The sequence below is a fragment of the Hypanus sabinus genome, chromosome 10 (genome assembly GCF_030144855.1).
Source record: "Hypanus sabinus isolate sHypSab1 chromosome 10, sHypSab1.hap1, whole genome shotgun sequence".
Lineage (NCBI taxonomy): Eukaryota > Metazoa > Chordata > Chondrichthyes > Myliobatiformes > Dasyatidae > Hypanus > Hypanus sabinus.
The window spans coordinates 122,834,626-122,852,758 of record NC_082715.1 but is presented as its reverse complement, the minus strand read 5'-3'; the positions used below and the strand labels follow the sequence as shown (position 1 = coordinate 122,852,758).

The 18,133-nt window shown below is 42.3% G+C and overlaps 1 protein-coding gene across 1 annotated transcript in view; it reads right to left on the bottom strand.

The window, feature by feature from the left end:
• The window catches only part of LOC132400344 (phospholipase B1, membrane-associated-like), a 66,834-nt gene extending 49,170 nt beyond the window's left edge, over positions 1 to 17,664 (bottom strand). Inside the window, exons 1-8 of the mRNA XM_059981297.1 lie at positions 17,598 to 17,664; positions 16,945 to 17,003; positions 16,821 to 16,855; positions 11,877 to 11,920; positions 11,095 to 11,194; positions 8,376 to 8,427; positions 2,563 to 2,643; positions 227 to 292 (exon numbers count right to left, since the gene is read on the bottom strand). Of these exons, the coding sequence (XP_059837280.1) occupies positions 227 to 292; positions 2,563 to 2,643; positions 8,376 to 8,427; positions 11,095 to 11,194; positions 11,877 to 11,920; positions 16,821 to 16,855; positions 16,945 to 16,965 (399 nt within the window). The 5' untranslated portion in view covers positions 16,966 to 17,003; positions 17,598 to 17,664. The remainder of the gene's footprint in view (positions 1 to 226; positions 293 to 2,562; positions 2,644 to 8,375; positions 8,428 to 11,094; positions 11,195 to 11,876; positions 11,921 to 16,820; positions 16,856 to 16,944; positions 17,004 to 17,597) is intronic.
• Between the last annotated feature and the right edge of the window lie 469 nt (positions 17,665 to 18,133).

Here is an 18,133-nt window from a genome sequence, read left to right as displayed (position 1 = left end):
TGGGAAATAAGCTTACCCAATTATCCCATTTTCTTTTAGGATTATAATGGGATGAATGGCCTCATGTTGTGCTGTACACTTGATTCAATAATGCCCCTCAGTACAAATAAATCCATCCTCAAATCTACTTTTCAGATGAGGATCTGAAGCATGATCGTTCCAGGAGAGTGTTTGTATCAACCCATCATAATGTCTGCAAGAAAGTTGCTCGAAATACTGTGCTTACCTCTTGATACAGAATATCCAGAGCCTCTTTAAGTCTGGATGCAACATTTTCTGGTGAGTAATATTCCTGAATCAGGAAATGAAAGGAACAGAATACCTTAAAGACATTGAACATCAACTTTTCCCAGTCTAAGAATTTCCTGTCCAAATCTATAGGCATTCTGTCAGTTACTTTATTTACTTTGATGAAGGCTTTGAATAATTTCATGTAAGTACCAATTATTTCTCCATCCACAGATGCTACTTGCCCTGCTAATTATTAGCAGTATTTTCTTTTGCTTCAAATTTTCAGTGGCTGATGTACTTTGCATTTCACAGTGCAAGGGTTGATTTTGCCTTTTTCTCTGCTTTCTCTCTACTTACTCCTCTTTTAGGCAGACTGTGATTAACAACCCTTTGACAGCTTCTCTCATCTGGTATCTCTAACATCTGTGTTATTTAGTCCCATCCAATCCCAACCTTATCACTGACATACCCTTTGTTCTCTTCACCCGTTTTCCTTCTTAAAACAAGCTTGGTTTCTGGATTTGCCAATTCTGATTAGAGACGATGGGCCTAAAATGTTAACTGTGCCTCTCCCTCTCATTCCAGATGCTGCTTAGCCTTCAGACTATCTCCAGTTTTGTTTCAGATTTACAGCATCAGCAATTTTTCACTTCTTGTCGCCTGTGGAAATACCTCCTCTCGATCTGAATGCATCCTTCCAAAATCCTAAAATCAAACCAGTCCTGAGTTTTTATGGTGACTACAGATCTAGTTTAAGTTACCTGTCACAATGTAACCCCAGAATACTTTCCGAGAGCAATGCATCCTTTCAGCAAAGTGGACCCTGGAATTGTTCCCAGTTTATGTAAACACAAGATGAAAGGTCCTGAAGACAGGTCTCGGCCCAAAACATTGACTGTTTATTCCTCTCCATAGATGCTGCCTGACCTGCTGAGTTCCTCCAGCAATTCATGTGCGTTGCTCCCATTTTATACAGTTGCAGCAAAACTTCCTTCCCGTCACATTGTCATATCCATATACAGTTCATTAGCCTTCATGTTTATTTTTCATCTCCCATGTATTACTGTTTCATATACAGACCTTTAAATCTCTTAGAACCTTTGCTTTTCCTTAAATAATAAACGGATCTACCTGTTTATGTTCCAGTGTAGATGACTCTGCATTTAGCTATGCTGAAATCTATTTGCCAACAGTGTCACATCTTTAATCTATTAGTGTCTTTCCATAGTTCTAGGTTTCTGCTAAGCTGCCTAAAAAGTCAGTACCTGAGTGTCATTGACAAACCTGCAGGTATCTTCTCTTTTTGTTGGGAAGATGATAATAAATAGAATAAATCATTGAGACCCCAGTATAGACCCTTGACAGGTTTGTGATGGCCATTATTTCATTCATGGCTGGTCACTCATGATTATCAAAATCAGGTTTAATATCACTGACAGATGTCATGAAAATTGTTGTTTTGTCGCAGCATTACTGTGCGACACTCTACAAATACTGTAAATCACAATAAGAACAACATGTTTTTTTTTTAATTAATGGCTAGTGCAAAGAAAGAGCAAAAATAGTGAGACAGTGTTCAAGGGTTTGTTCATTGTCCATTCAGAAATCTGAAGACTGAGGGGACGTTCGCTGTTTTCCGTCTGTGGTTAACAAACAGATTAGTAATTATTTTTGTTCCATGAGTTTTAAGTGAAACCTTTCTGAATTCTTAAGTAAATTCATATAATTTAGGGATTTCCAATTTTTTTATGCCATGGACCTCCAGCATTAACAGAAGGTTCGCTGGACCCCAGGTTGGGAGGCCCTGATATAAGTTAATATAAATACACTCATAATCCCACCCATTAATTTAAATATTTTCTGGAAAGAGATAATGAGGTTCATTAGACACAATGTGTCCATTAACTAACATCCCATATTCTTGCATTGTAATGTGTTAATGCAAATAAGTGTACTAGTAATTTTCGTCTTTCAGTGCCCTGTACTTATTTATCTTCCATACCACCCAGGTACTATCTGATGATACGTTGATTCTATTTCTTCTCTGAAAACCTTCTGTTCTTACATGATTTTAATCAACATCCACTTCGACCACTTTTCTGTTGTCATCTGGTTAAGTTACCTTAGTGAAATTTAGAGACCAAGAAAATGTATTACATTGCTCCTTTCCAAACCTGACTCTGAACTCGTTCAAAGTATGGTCATCGTTAGGTATTGTCTTCTTGTTGGCTCAGTGCCCTTAACAAGTCTGGCCTGCCTCCTGTTGAATGCTTCAGCTTATACTGAATGCACAAACACATCACTACTTAACAGGAGTATTTTGGACATCACCTTATTTGTGCAATATGCACAGAGATCAGCAAGGCCCATGTAAATTGTAATCAGCTTCCAATCCCTCTGAAAGTTGACGTGCTGAAAAGGAAACAGGCACTGGTTATTGCTACTCTTGACTCAGTCAGAAGTGTCCATTTGTCTGGAGTCTCAACAACACGTGAATTGTTTAAATTATAAATTGTAATTTGGCTTATTATTGTCATGAGTACAGTGAAAAACTTTGTTTTGCAAGTCATTTCAACACATTAGTGAATTAAGGTAATAGAGGGGGAAAAAACAGAGTGCAGAATATTACAGTTATAGAGAAAGTGCAGTGCAGGCAGACCCTTCCTTCTCCCATAAGCCCAACAGTTTTATGTATTTCTTAAAGGTGTCTCCCTTTTTGCCCCCATGGGTGAGGTCTTTGATTCTGTTTGGCTACTTTACCAGTGAGATGCCCAGCTGCCTGGCCAAATTTTCAAAGCTCATTTCTATTGGAAACCATGGATTCAGTCAAGTATATTCTCTTGGCCAGTCTATCCTTGTTAATAGAATTACGTGACGGTGGGTTGCATGTGTTTGTGTGGGGGGGGGGGGGAGTTTGGTGAGGTTTTTCCAGATTTTTTTTCCCAGCACATATGGTGTTCTGGGATGTCAATCAATGTCACATCCTGCCATAGTCAGATAAAACTAATACTTTGATGTTCACCCAGATACAAAGTCCCAAAATGACACAGCAATTATTATACACTAAGCATAATTACAGATGACCTCTATCAGTCTATTAAAAGATTGCTGATTCTAGATAATCATTTCATTGAGCAATCTTCAAACATTTATCTATTTTAACCCACTGGAGGGGAGATCCTGGCCTGGGCCAGTATCCAATCTAACAAAACATCCTTTCGATTCAACCAGTTAATCAGTTTCACATCCCTCCAGAGGTTATTTGAGCTCAGTAGTTCTGTTTTATTAGTAGCCATATCCCTCTGGTGGCCACGTGTTCCCAAAGTTAGAACTATGAGAGGCACAGATCAAGTGGATGGAAACAGTTTTTTCTTCAGGGTCAACACCATTATCATCATTATGTGCAATGTCATGTGACATGGACAACATGGTCTTCCTCCTATCTTTAATCTGCCTGTGAGGAAGACCCCCTTCACACTGTTGTTCTAACTCTATGCATGATCGGTCTTGGCTAAAGGTAGGGAGCCCAACACTAAGGAGCACAGGCTTGGGGTGAGTGGGGATAAGATTTGCACACAGTGAGTGGTGTGTATGTGGAAGAGGAAGTGGTTGTGGCAGATAAAACAGAATATTTTAAGGCGTACTTGGATAGATACAAGGTGGGACCATGCTTGGAGGAATATGGACTGAATACAGGAAATTGGGACTAGCTGGCTGAACAAAGAGGTTGGCATCAATTGGTTGGGCCGAAGGGCCTGTGCCATATTCTATTGCCCTTTGACTATGTCTCTTCCCACAGAAATTCATCACCTTTATGCCTTCAAAAGAACATTGCGGTGGGTTATTCGTTTCAAGCCAGCGTACAAATTAAGTCTATTTTATGCACCTCTGTCCAATTTTTAATGTGTTCTCCCAAATCTGTTTGCTCAATTACAGAAACCAGATAAGCAAAACCTTCCCCACCAAGCAAAGCTCTTGATATTCATTGTCTATTTATTTATTTATTTATTTATTTTTGTTTGTTTTTTGCACTGTGTGTTGTCTTTTGCACACTGGTTGAACGCCCAAGTCAGTGTGGCCTTGCATTGATTCTGTTCTGGATTTATTGAGTTTGCCCACAAGAAAATGAATCTCAGGGTTGTTTATGGTGACATATATGTACCTTGATAATGTTACGAATGTGGAGCAACTCTGATGGGCCGAAGGGTGCAAAGTCGACCCCCTCCCCCTTTATTTGAGAATCGCAAGATCGCTATTATTTCAGGTCTGATACCCAGGAAGTGAGAGAGATACACATCATGTCAGTAATGAGAGAGAAACGCCAGAATACACAAAGTGGAATATCTCCTTCTAACAAAAGCAGAACGGAACCACTGATTACTGCTATCGTCTCTTGGAGACGGAATTGTGTATTGAGTACTGTACTGTTCATTGAAACCCCTCAGGGGACAACCAGAGTGGTCTGGTTGAGGGATTGCATTATCCCAACCTGATTGACATCTGAGACCCCATGAGTGAGGATAAAAGACGGGTCTGGGGAACACCCCTTGAGACGCACCAGGAGAAACGCTAGAAATCCAGTGACAGTGTTTTATAGCGAAAGCTAGTAAGAGCTCGTGTGTGTCCTCCCTTGCCTGGGTGGCGGGCTCATCACAGAAGAACGGTTTAGCTAAAGGAGAGGACACACTTGAACGACCATGACAACGAGACACTGATGGATCGAAATCATAAAGGAAGGTTGGCAAAAACAATAGCGGTAACTGTTCCCATTCTTCTCTCTCTCTCTCCAACAATTGCAATACAGCGATAAACAACCACCGCAGCCTGTGTGAACTGAAACGAACTTTATATTTCCATCGGACAATTCATTATCCCCTAGACAACGACAGAGCTTATTTCTTATTGATGATTATAATACCCGTACTTTTAGGTTTAGTATTGATGACGTATATTATCTGTGTATTTGCATTGATATTATTTTTGTGTATTTTTACTAATTAATACTGTTAAAAATAGTATCACCAGACTCCAATGGACACCTCTATCTTAGCTGGTAAGTAACCCAGTTACAGGGTTTGTGACAATAATAAATTTACTTTGAACTTTAAACCCTCATTCTACCCTTTCCATCAATGGCAAAGTTTCTCTCTATCTTCTTTGCCCAGTGCCTTTGTGCTTTAAAAAAATCAGATTCCCTCGTAGCTATTGCATAGTAGGTTACAGACCTAATGTGGGTACATAGGATTAGTACAGGAAGGTACAGTACGGAATATGGACACAGGGCATAGGAAATCCCTATCAAAGAAAATAATCTAAATGTTTATGACTCTCATGTCAGTTTTTCACCCAATTGGGAGATCAAATCTAAAAGGAAACTACATGGTCAATGGCAAGACATTGAACGATGTGATTAACAGAGTCCCTGTCCCTAGCTCACTAAAAATGGCTTAACAGGTTGATAGGATGTCAACGATGGACTGTATGGCATGCTTGCCATCATTATTCAAACCACAGTGTTCAAAAGTCAGAAAGGTATGTTGCAGCTCGATAAAGCTCTGGTTAGGGTGCATCTGGTATATCGGATTCAATTCTGGTTTCCCCATTAAAGGGGGCTTTGGAGAGGGTACAGAAAATATATGCCATGATAGGAAGGGGTGTGCAAGGAGAGGATGGACAAGCTGGGTTGTTTGCTCTGGAGTGGTGGAGGCTGAGGACAGATCTGATAGAGTGATGTGATAGAGTGATGTGAGATAGTGAGAGTAATGGATACAGTAGACTACCAGTATTTTTATCTGATTCTAGAGGACATGTATTTAAGATGGAGGGGGTAAGTTTAAAGAAGATATGCAGGGCAAGTTGTTTTATATGGAGAGTGGTGGATGCCTTGAACAAGCTGCCAAGTGTGGTGGTGGAGGCAAATACGCCAGAGGTGTTTACTTAAGAGGCTCTTAAATAGACGCATGAATCTGCAGAAAATGGAGGGATATAGATCTTGCATTAAGGTCCAATTAAGCATTTAGTTACTAGTTTAATTAGCTCAGCATAACACTGACGGCTAAAGGGCCTTTTCTTTTGCTGTATTGTTCTGCGTTTTAATGTGGAAATGTATACATATAATCTTATTAAAGTTCAACGGATATTGACACAGATTGGCAGCAGCAGAATTATAGTTCAAGATTGTTTAATGTCATTTCCAGAACACAAGTGTAAAGGAGAATGAAATAATTGCTGCTCCAGATCTGATGCAGCACAATAAAAACACAATAAGGTAAAGACATATTAATAATAAACCACACAATAAATATAATTACACAAGACAGCTTACATACATCAATTGATTGTATGACCATAAAGTGACGCTAGGCGCAGGAGTGTCTGTACATAAGGTGACTGACAGGAAACGATAAAGTAGTGGTGGTTGGAGTGTGATGGGGTGGGTTATTGGGCGGAGGTGTTGATCAGTCATACTGTCTGGGGAAACTGTTTTGGAGACTGGTGGTTTTGGCATGGATGTTGTGTAGCTTTCTTCCTGATAGGAATAGAACAAACAGTCCATGAGCAGGGTGGGTGGGATCCTTTATGATGTTACTGGTCTTTTTCTGGCACCTTTCTGTATAGGTGTCCTTAATGGTGGGTAGGTTGGTGCTGGTGGTGTGTTGTGCAGTTTTAATTACCCACGGTAGAGCCTTCCTGTGCAGTGCAGAGCAGTTTCCATACCATGCAGTGATGCAGCTTGTAAGGACGATCCCTACTGCACATCTGTGGGATGACTTGACTGTGGATGTGCATGATCTGAATCTCTTCAGCCTCGTCAGAAAGTGGAGGCACTGCTGAGCTTACCCAGTTGTGTAGGATGTGTTCTGGGACCATGAGAGGTTGTGTGAGATGTGCACTCCCAGGGGTTTGAAACTGCTGACAGTTTCCACCGCTGTGCCACCGATGTGAAGGTGGGTATGAGGGGTGCGAGTTCCCCTGTTGATAACCATCTCCTCTATCTTGTTGACATTGATGAAGACGTTGTTTGCCTGGCACTAGGCGTTGAGCACTTCCTCTGTCTCTCTGCAAGCTGCCTCATTGTTGATGATTAACCTCACCTCTGCCCTGTCACTGGTGAACAACATGATTACTTGGGTGTTTGCGTGTGAGCAGAGTGTACAGAAATGGGCTCAGCACGCAGCCCCAGGGGGCACCCATGTTGAGGATGATAGGGAGGGAGGAGCAGTTGTGCATCCTGACTATCTAAGGTCTGTTGGTTAGGTCTAATCGATGCAAGAGTAATTAATGTTTGATGGTCTGCTGGAATGCACATTGCGTCCATTAGACCATGATGCATAGGAGCAGAATGACGCCATTTGGCCCATTGAGGCTGCTTCACCATTTCATCATGGCTGATTTATTATCCGTCTCAACACCATTCTCCTGCCTTCTCTCCATAACCTTTGATGCCCTTACTAATCAAGAGCAATCAATCTCCGATTTAAATATTCCCTGTGACTTGGCCTTCACGGTCATCTGTGGCAATGAATTCCACAGATTCATCAGCCTCTGGCTAAAGAAATTCTCCACATCTCTGATTTAAAGGGACGTCCATCTATTCACAGGCTTTGCCCTCTGGTGTTCAATAAGTTTTAATGAGATTCCTCCCTTCCATGATGTTCTTCTAAACTGCAGTGAGTACAGACCCAGAGCCATCAAACATGCCTCATTCATTAACCCTTCCATTCCCAAAATCATTCTTGGAAACCTCCTTTGCACACTCTCCACCTTCTTTTTAGACAAGGGATCCAAAACTATTTACAATCCTCCAAGTGCAGTCTGACCGGTGCCTTATAAGGCCTCGGCTTCGTTGGATATTCGTCACTGCCTGTAAACATCTCCACACAACTGTATCCAGAGCATGTGTTGGTGATTGAAGTCAAGTTTCTCTCCCATGGCTTTATGATATTAATATGTGCAAGAATTTGTGAGGGTACAAGAAAAGGTTTATCATCAAAATGATCCAGCCAATCATTAGTTACAGGGGTGTCCCTCAGTTGGTCAATGGATTTCCCATAAGACCCATTACCATGAGCACTCCAATGGATTTCGCACGTGTGCCCATTACAATGATCATTTCATGACGTAAAGACGATCTGAACACTCACCGGCTGATTTTTTAAACTGCTCACCAGTTTTGAAGCCTGGCCTGGCAATTCCCTAAAATAAACAGATCACTTAATTATTTGATAAATTTATGTCATAGAACACATCAGACCATAGAGGAACATTGCATGTGCTTACATATAGAGATTTTTTTGGGTTCATACCAGCACCCAGCAGACCAAGCCCATAACGTCCGTTTCCGTCTCTACTTGTTCCCCTGTTCCCTTGTAATTTATTTACTCTCGCCCTCCCATCAACCCTGCTTTGCTTCTTGCCCTCTATCTACACTGACTATGGCATTGGAACACTACGGACTACCCCTTGCATGACTGCGGAGTTGGCTCTTGGTAGTTTTTTGTTTTGCACTGACGTCTTGTTTATGCACAGTCTTCTTTTTGTCTCTATGCTGCCTTGTATAATTGATGTCTCATTTATGTTCTGAATGCAGACCAAACCTATCACCTATGAAGCTGCTGCCAGCAAGTTTTTCAATGCACTTGTGTCTCACCTTTCTTGTGCACGTGACAACAGACGTGATTTGACTTTTAGCCATACCTAACTGAATGAGCAGTACAGCTAATATGCCTTTGGGACGGACATGATGGTGGGTGAGGATGGTCTCCTTCTCTGCTGCAAATATTCCATGACTAAGATCTCTCACATGCCCATCTTCTCCAGTTCAGTGGTTTTGCCTCTCCCCTTCATGAGGAGTCATTTGCATATGAGTACAGCCCAATGCCCTCACTAATATATACAGCACAGTGTCCTCAGAGGTATGGAGTACGACAGATTGTCCTCACATTGAATGCAGCTGAAATGTAAAGGACAGTCTACTGGCAGTTAAAACCTACAGCTCAACATGGTTGTGAACATTCACATGCTCACTGGGCACCAATTTGAAATCTATTTCTCATCAATGAAGAATTGGCTTATTGTCAAATGCACTTCCTAGTTTATCTTCAATTTTAAATCTCCATTTCACCCAGGAGAAAGGGGAACTCTGGTGGTAAAGCTTATTGCCAGGTGCAAGCATTTGTGGACTAATTTCCCTGGCGGGTAGGGTTCCTTAAGGTTATTATAGTCAAGGGTGGTGTTGGGGATAAGCTCCCTCGACCTATAATGGCATGCCTCTCAAATAGCCTCTGACAACCAGGTCCAGCTCCTGGCCCTCATGTGTGGCTTAGCTACTCAGCCTGGCAGCAGCGTTTCTACTGACAGAAGGGCGAAGGTGGTCGACTGACGCTTTCAGATCTTTCACTTCAGGCAGATGGGGCTCATCAGCTGTGGTTGGCAGCTCATCCAGGAAAAGGAAAGCCCTGATCTCAAACCTTCACCACCTTGTGGCTTTACCACTCATGGGGAAGATTTCAGGAGAAAACCCCAAGGGAAAAATCTGAAGCTAGAGTCCCTAAGGCCCTACGTTGAGTTCAATGCTGCTGGTGCCAATCTGTATCGGTCTCTGCCGTTCCTTTGGGTTCGTCAGATGCATGGAGGGGGGGGGGCTTGCTACGTGGGCAACAGCTTGCTCCCCATATCATTCTGCCTGGGCTTGAGTATTTAGACAGCTAGGATGCAACGTCCATGATCAACCCTGATCAACAGAGGCTTTCAGGAGTCTGATGAGGTCACCTCAAGGAGATGTATAAAATAGTGTGTGGCACAGATAAAGGAAATGATCACATTATTTTTCCCAGGGGAGGGGAGTCCAAAACTAGAAGACATATGTTGATGGGAAGGATTTTAAAGGGATCCTATGCAGAGAATGGGTGCATATATGGAACCAGCTACCAAAAGGTCTAGTAAAGGTAGGTATAATTACAATACTTAAGATGCTTGGACAGGTTCATGGATAGGAAAGGTTCAGGGGGCTATGGGCTAAATACAGGCAAATGGGGTGGTATGGATGAGTATTCCATATTATATACAGTACTGTGGAAAAGTCTAAGCCATATACCCTAGCTCTAGATATATAAATATCTATAGAGAGGGGGAGAGGGAGTGATTGAGGGAGAGGAGAGAATAAAGATTAAAGATTGATGGAGAGATTAGCAGTATAGAGATATATTAGAGTTATATATAATATAGATAGCTAGGGAAAATCAAACATTTGCATGGTAGTAATTTTAAGTATTGCACTGTACTGCTGCTACAAGAGAAAAAATAACATTTTATGACAGGTGAGTGATGATAAACCTGATTCTGATATGGGTCCATAGAGCAGACTAAGTGGGAAAGGGGCAGGGAGAGGGGAATAATGGTTGAGAAAAGGGGAGGGGAGAGGGGAGAGCACGGGAAGCACCAGAGGGACATTCTGTGATGATCAATAAACCAATTGTTTGGAATCAAATGACCTTTCCTGGTGTTTTGGGGCTGGGTGTGTCTGCACCTGTGCCAGCCCCTGCCCCAGCACTCCTCTGCCACCTGTCCTACACCCCTCCCACAGCACTTCACCTTCAGCATTGCCAATATCTTTTGCTCCTACTAGATTTACAAACTCACTCTCCACTCTGCACTGACAAATACAGAACCCTGAAAAGGCACCCAAGCTATATATGTGTGCCTAAGACTTTTGCACAGTACTCTAGTGTCAAGGATCTATGATTCTGAATCCTGTGAGCCTCCCAGCCCAGCTTTGAAAGTAAGAAGCACAAAAGCCCACGTTCATACTACACAACAGTGAGGCAGCCAGTAAAAAAAACTGCATTCTCAGAGTTAACATACTCAGCTTCCACTTTCAGAGTAGACTGGTCCAGTGAGTTGTCATGGCTTCTGTTGTCTTGAGAGTATCCAATGAGGTCAGGATTAAAAAGTTTCAAAATATCTGTGGATTAGAAAGATGATCGGGAATTTTAAGTGTTGTAATAGCACGCAGATATATATAGCCTAACAGACCAGATTCTGAACATCAGCTGGGGGTGGGGGGGGGGGGTGGGGGAGTTTGGGGTAAAGCCTATATTGTCACTGGGAGAACTTGCAAACACCGCACAGAAAGCAGTGGAAGTCAGGATCAAACCTGGGGGCTGCTGGAGTTGTAAAGTAGCAGTAATACCTGCTGTACCACAGCGCCACTCACCCTAGGACACAAAAAGGCTTATAAACTCATGGTGGACATAGGGTAAATTCACATGGTCTTTTTATCAAGAAAAGAGAATCAAAAACTAAATGGTAGAGGTTTAAAATAAGAGGGGGAAAATTTAAAAGGGGCTTCTTCATGTTTATATGGAACGAGCTGCTTTTGAAACAAGTGCAACATAATACATAAAAGACACTTGGTTGGGTACATGGATAGAAAAGGTCAAGAGAGATACGGGCCAAATGTGGGCAGATGGGACTAGCTTGGTTTCATGATCGGCATAGCAAGTTGAGTTGAAGGGCCTGATTCGGTGCTGCGTTTCTCTAGTCTGGAGCAAGAAGAGCAGCTCCTAACCCAGGCCCGGAAAGAAGAGTAGGACCAATGCTTGACCGTCCTTGGCTTTCTGAAGGGACTGCTTGCAGGCGCATACCTGGAAAGGAGCCTTGCGATCTGGAAGATGGGTCCTCCCCAGTCCTTTAGTTAATAGAAAACAAAGAGAAAAAAAGTTACATTTATTGTCATGAAAACAACTAGAGGCCACTCTGCCCACTATTCCCATGCTGGCTCTTGGAATGAATTATCCCAACATCCAGATTTGCGTGGTGGTAGGCCAGGTGTCCACCTGTTCTGAATGACTGGCCAGCAGGTAGAAGGAAAGATCAGTAAGCTGATACTCCTTGATATTCCTGGAAAGAGGCAGCCAGCATTTGATTAAACCCAGGGCTTCTGAAGGCTTTTATTTACATTTATTCGTGAATTTAGGTTGGTACCAAGGACCCAGCCTATCTTTGTATGGAGAACGACTCAATCTTCTTGATTGATTCCCACTGCAGAAAGCATACTCGCTTTCCATAGCCGTCGATCGTGAAAAACAGCTCTTACAGTAATTTGCTTGATTAGCCTTGCACAATCTGCAGTCTGGAGGACCTGTTCCAATGTTGTAACTCTTCTATGTCAATTGCTTGGAAAGGAGCACATGGTTTTCTAAAGCATTCTTCACATCCACTTCAGGAATCCCACTGAACAACTTTGACGATGGATTCCAAAAATGGAATGCGACAAAAATCAGATAATTGTTTTTAAGATAACACACACACACAAAATGCTGGAGGAACTTAGCAAGTCAGGCAACATGGATGGAAAAGAGTAAATAGTTGACATCTTGGGTTGAGACCCTTCAGCAGGACTGCTTTTTAGATTTTGTTGTATGTATTTCAGCAGTCAATTCTTAAATGCCTGAGAAAAACCGAGGAAGAGCAGTTAACGACAGGCATTAAATGCAGGCCATACCCATGAACCCCAAATCCTGAAAGGTGAGCAAATAAGAGCAAAAAGTCCTTATGCTCTTCTAGGGAATGCCGTGGGATCTGTTATTTCTAAGGAGGATAGCAAGCAGAGTCTTTGTTTAATGTTTGTTCCTCGAGGCTGTTTGCCCATCAATCTAGTGCTGGGGTTCCAACCTGGAGTCCACAGACCCATGGCTTAATGGTATTGGTCCATGGCATAAAAGAGGTTGGAAACCCCTGCCTAGTGGAAAAACAGTCTGGATCTCTGTGGATACATGAAAATCTCCAGACACTGAAGTCTGGAGCAACACATAAAATGTTAAAGAGTTCTACATCTTCCAGAAAATTTCTCCCTCTCTGTCTCTTTTTCCTTTCATCTTGATCTACCCAACCCTCATCACTCTCTCTTTCTCCCCATTCACCCTTACGATTTACCTTTCACTAGCACACTCTTCTCACTTGGTACCTTTCCCCACCACTCCCATCTGCTATATCCACCTCCCTCCCTTCATTCCGCGCTCCAGCTTCCTCTCCTATCAGATACCATCATCTTCAGCCCTTTGTCACATCCATCCATCACCTCCCCGTTTCTGGCACTATTCCCACTCTTCCCTCCTTTATTTACCAATCACCTTTGGACCAGCTATCATTTGCCAGCCATTCCCTCCACCTTTTTATTTTGGCTATCTCCCCTCTATATTCCAGTCTAGATGAAGGGCCTTGACCTGATGTATCAACTCTGCACTTCCCTCCACAGATGCTGCCCGACCCATCTATAGAGGAGATTTCCAAGTGTTGCCAGGTCTCAAAAGACTAAATTAAGGAGAGCAGGTTGGGACTCCTTTTGTTTTTGGAACTAGGAGAACGAGGGGCAATCTTAGAGAGGTGTATAAAAATCAAGAGGGTCATAGCTAGGGTGAATATGCACATTTTCCCCATTGATGGAGAATTAAGGTGAGAGGGGTAAGATTTAATAGGGACCTGAAGAGAAACATATTCACCCAGACAATGTTCAGTGTATGCCATGAGCTGCTGGGGAAGGAGTTGAAGAAGGGACAACTGTACACTACTATTTAAAAGGTGCCTATATAGGCAAATGGGCAGGAAAGGTGGAGAACAAGACTCCTCAACCTGGTGTCCATGGATTCCTTGCTCCATGGCATAAAAAGGATAGGGACCCCTTGTTTGGAAGGATATGGGCTGAATGCGGGCAAATAGGACTGGTTTAGATGAGGGTCTTATTCAGTATGCAGCACAGGGCCTGTTCCTGTGCTGCATGAATCAATGACTTTTGCATCTTAAGCTTTGAGGCGGGATTTTTAATTTATTCATGCTAGGTTGAGGATACCGTCTGCATGACTGACATTTATTGTGCATCTCTAATTCCCTTTGAACTGAGTGGCTGAAAGTATAGTTAATAAGTCACTCGCATTGGCAAAGGTTTGGAAACATATAAAGACCTACAGAAGTAAGATGGTAGATTTCCTGCTCTGGAAAACGTTAATAAACAGATACATATTTTTTTACAATTGTATAGCCAGATGCTTCTGGGTCACTAATAATAGATTTTTATTTCAAATTTATCCCATGATTTGAATTACAAATAGTCGTCCACCGTGGGATCCACACTCCTGCTGTTGAATTAACTCCAATGCCACTGGAACCCCATTTGCACCCCAAGTGTTGTGATGTAATAGAAGGAAAAAAAAACACAGACTGTTTCCCAAACAGGGAGAAAGTTTAAAAAAAAAATCTGAGGTGCAAAGGGACCTGGGAGTCCTCTTGCATCATTGCCTAAATTTGCAGGTTGAATGGGTGGAGAGGAAGGCAAACGCAATGTTAGCATTCATTTCCAGAGGTCTAGAATATAAAAACAAGAGTGTGATACTGAGGCTGAATAAGACACCAGTGAGACCTCACTTGGAGCATTGTGAGCAGTTTTGGGCCCCTTATTTAAGAAAGGATGCGCTGGCATTGGAGAGGGTTCAGGGGAGGTTCACTAGAATGATTCTGGAATGGCTTATCATATGAGGAGCGTTTGATAGCTCTGACCTGTACTTGCTGGAATTCAGAAGGGGAGATCTTATTAAAGACTATCGAATATTGTAAGGCCTAAATAGAGTGGATTTGAAGATGTTTCCTTTGATGGGGAGTCTAGGACCGGAGAGCGTAGCCTCAGAATAGAGGGATGTCCATTTAAAGAAGAGATGAGGAGGAATTTTATTAGAGGGGGTAAATCAATGGCATTTGTTGCCTCAGGCAGCTATGGAGACCAGGTCACTGAGTGCATTTAAGGCAGAGTTTGATAGTTCTTGATTAGTCAGGGCATGAAAAGTTATGGAGAGAAAGCAAGAGATTGGGCTTGAGACAGAAATGGATAAGCCATGATGAAATAGCAGAGCAGACTCGATGGGCCAAATGGCTTAATTCTGCTCCTGCGTCCTATAGTCTTATAGTTAAAATTTCAAAAGCTTAAAGTAATTTTATTATCAACATACGTATATATTATGATATACAACCTTGGGTTTCGTTTCCTTGCAAGTATTTACAGGAAAAATAAAAAGCTACAATAGAATCTACAAAAAAAACATACATATATAAAGAATGACAAACAAACAAATGCAAAAGACGACAAACAGTGCAAATAAAAAGTGTAATACCAAGAGCATGAGGTAAAGAGACCTTGAAAGTGAGTCTCCAGTTCACGTTTCAGGCAGAGACCTTTCATCAGATAAGTTAGATATGGCCCTTATGGCTAAAGGGATCAGGGGGTATGGAGAGAAAGCAGGTACAGGACGAGTTGGATGATCAGCCATGATCATACTGAATGGCGGTGCAGGCTTGAAGGGTCAAATGGCCTACTCCTGCACCTATTTTCTATGTTTCTATCAGGACCAATCCCGATAAAGGGTTTCAGACTTAAACATCAACTGTTTATTCTTTTTCATAGGAGTTGCCTGCCCTGCTGAGTTCCTCCAGCATTTTGTTTGTGATGCTTTGGATTTCCAGCATCTGCAGGTTTTCTCGTTTAAAAGTATATCTGTGGGTTGTAGAACCAGTTCAGAGTTGTGCTGAGTGAAGTTATCCACGCTGTTTCAAGAGCCTGAGTCGTAGGGTAATAACTGTTCTTGTGGGACCTATGGATTCTGTACGTCCTGCTCTGCTGATAGTGACGAGAAGAGAGCTTGGCCTATTGCAGGCTAGAATACTGGTATCCCCCAATGCCCAACAAAACAAATCATTGCCACTGAGAGTGATTACACACAGACTGCCGAGTCTGGAATGAGTAACCCTCTCCACTCAGAATCTTGGATAACTGCAGTGTTGACATAGTTCCTTCATAGTTCCTCTATTAAATTGCAAGTTGATATTTACAACAGGATCTTTGCTATCTGGGTTCCAGAAGGGTCTGTTTTGTTGTACACTCTGGTGAATGTTCTTCCTGGTAGGAATCCCTTATCCATCAGAAGAATCCCCCCTCCCTCCTTGAAAATTATACTTACAAATGTGATTCCTACCCTACCCCCAGAGAAAAAGCAGATAGTGGCTGAACCATTCAGACAGCTGTGTTTCTGTCGACAAAAAAGCATAGCATTTACTTACATTTAACTGGCACCCAGGATCTTTGCTTGTTCCTAGTTATCTGCAAGACGGTAAGATTCCGAGCCTCCAAAGAATATGCAGAATGAGCTCTAATGATGCTGCTGGCTGGGATTTTACAGGATTTTGACCCCCGCAACAGTGAAGGACCATATATAGATATATATATTAGAAGAGTGAGTGATCAGGAGGGGAACCCTCAGGCTGAGCTTTTTTTCCTTGAGTGTGTCCATCTGTCTAAATGGACAAAGCCTTGTGTCTGGCAAATACAATTGCAAGCTACAAATGCAAAGAGACAATGAGCTATGTTGGCTCGTTCATTTAGTCCCCATCACTGCTGTCAACCTCACCCACCCCAGCATAATATAGTCATGAAATTCCTGCGCTCCCTCTCTAATGCCGAGTCTCCCAGTTTAATAGGGATTTCAATGTCAACAGAGGGGAGAAAGGAACAAAATAATGCTGTGATTTTCAGGTTAAATCATTACCTAGTCGATTGCTCAGTGTCCTGTGGTGAACCAACCTGGAAGTAAACAGAAGGTATTAGTGCATTGTCAACACATTCCACACTGACCAATTCTCAGGCAATAATAAGCAAACAACTCTACTTACAAAGAGCGAATCCCCCATCATTGCAACAACCTTGATCTCTGATGGTGTCAAAGTGTGGACTGTGGAGAGTTAGATAAACACAGGTTGAAAATAAACCCGACAGTTTTGTTGTCCAAAACACACAAATTGCTGGAGGAACTCAACAAGTCAGGCAGTATCTATAGTATAGAGAGGAATAGACAGTTGCTGAAAGAAAGGGGGTTCAGGCCAGAATAAGACCATAAGACACAGAAGCAGAATTAGGCCATCTGGCCCAGTGAGTCTGCTCCACCATTCAATCATGGCTAATCCTTTTTTCTATCTCCTCCTCAACCCCATTTTCCGGCCTTCTCCCCGTAACCTTTGATGTCATGTCCAATCAAGAACCTATCAATCTCTGCCTTAAATACACCCAACGACCTGACCTCCACAGCTGCACGCGGCAACAAATTCCTCAAATTCACCACCCTTTGGCTAAAGAAATTTCTCCGCATCTGTTTTGAAAGGGCCCCTCTATCCCGAGGCTGGGAATAAGAAGGTGGGGGGAGAGAAAGGAATGAGGAAGAGAAGTACTGGAAGTTAGAGAAATCAAAACCATCAGGTTTGTTGCTCACTTGGCATGTACTGTGCATTTGGTCTTGAGAATTGTTATTGTGAAACCAGGATTATATCACCTGTTTCCAGTTGTCCTCACTTTTAGTTCAGTGATAGGCAAGGAAAGCTGATAAGGAATATGTATGGAAAAGTTGGATTCACTGGGTACACTCTGCACTCATATTCTTCTGTTTCCACTGTTACTTTGTTGGCGTCTGTTGAAGGAAAAACTTTGACCAAGTCACAGAAGTTTCAATTCGGGTGATCCAATTTCCTCCCAAATCACAAAGAATTTCTTCCAGTGATGTGAAGGGTTCAGCAACATCTGAAAGTCAAGATGACCTGGACTTAAAGCTTTACCACAAATAAACCTCTGACTATACACTAGACAATAGTGTCAGTTTAGGTTTCAGGATGGGTTCATTAGACATACAAACTTATGAAGACTAGACAGTCACAATCTTTTCCCTTTGTTGGTGATATCTAAAACATGAGGGCATAAATATGAGAGAGGATCAAAGGGGGCATGTTTCCACATGGAGACTGGGAGATTGTGGAATGCACTGCCTGATTAAATGGTGGTTGATGACACACACGCATAACACTTACAAAACGT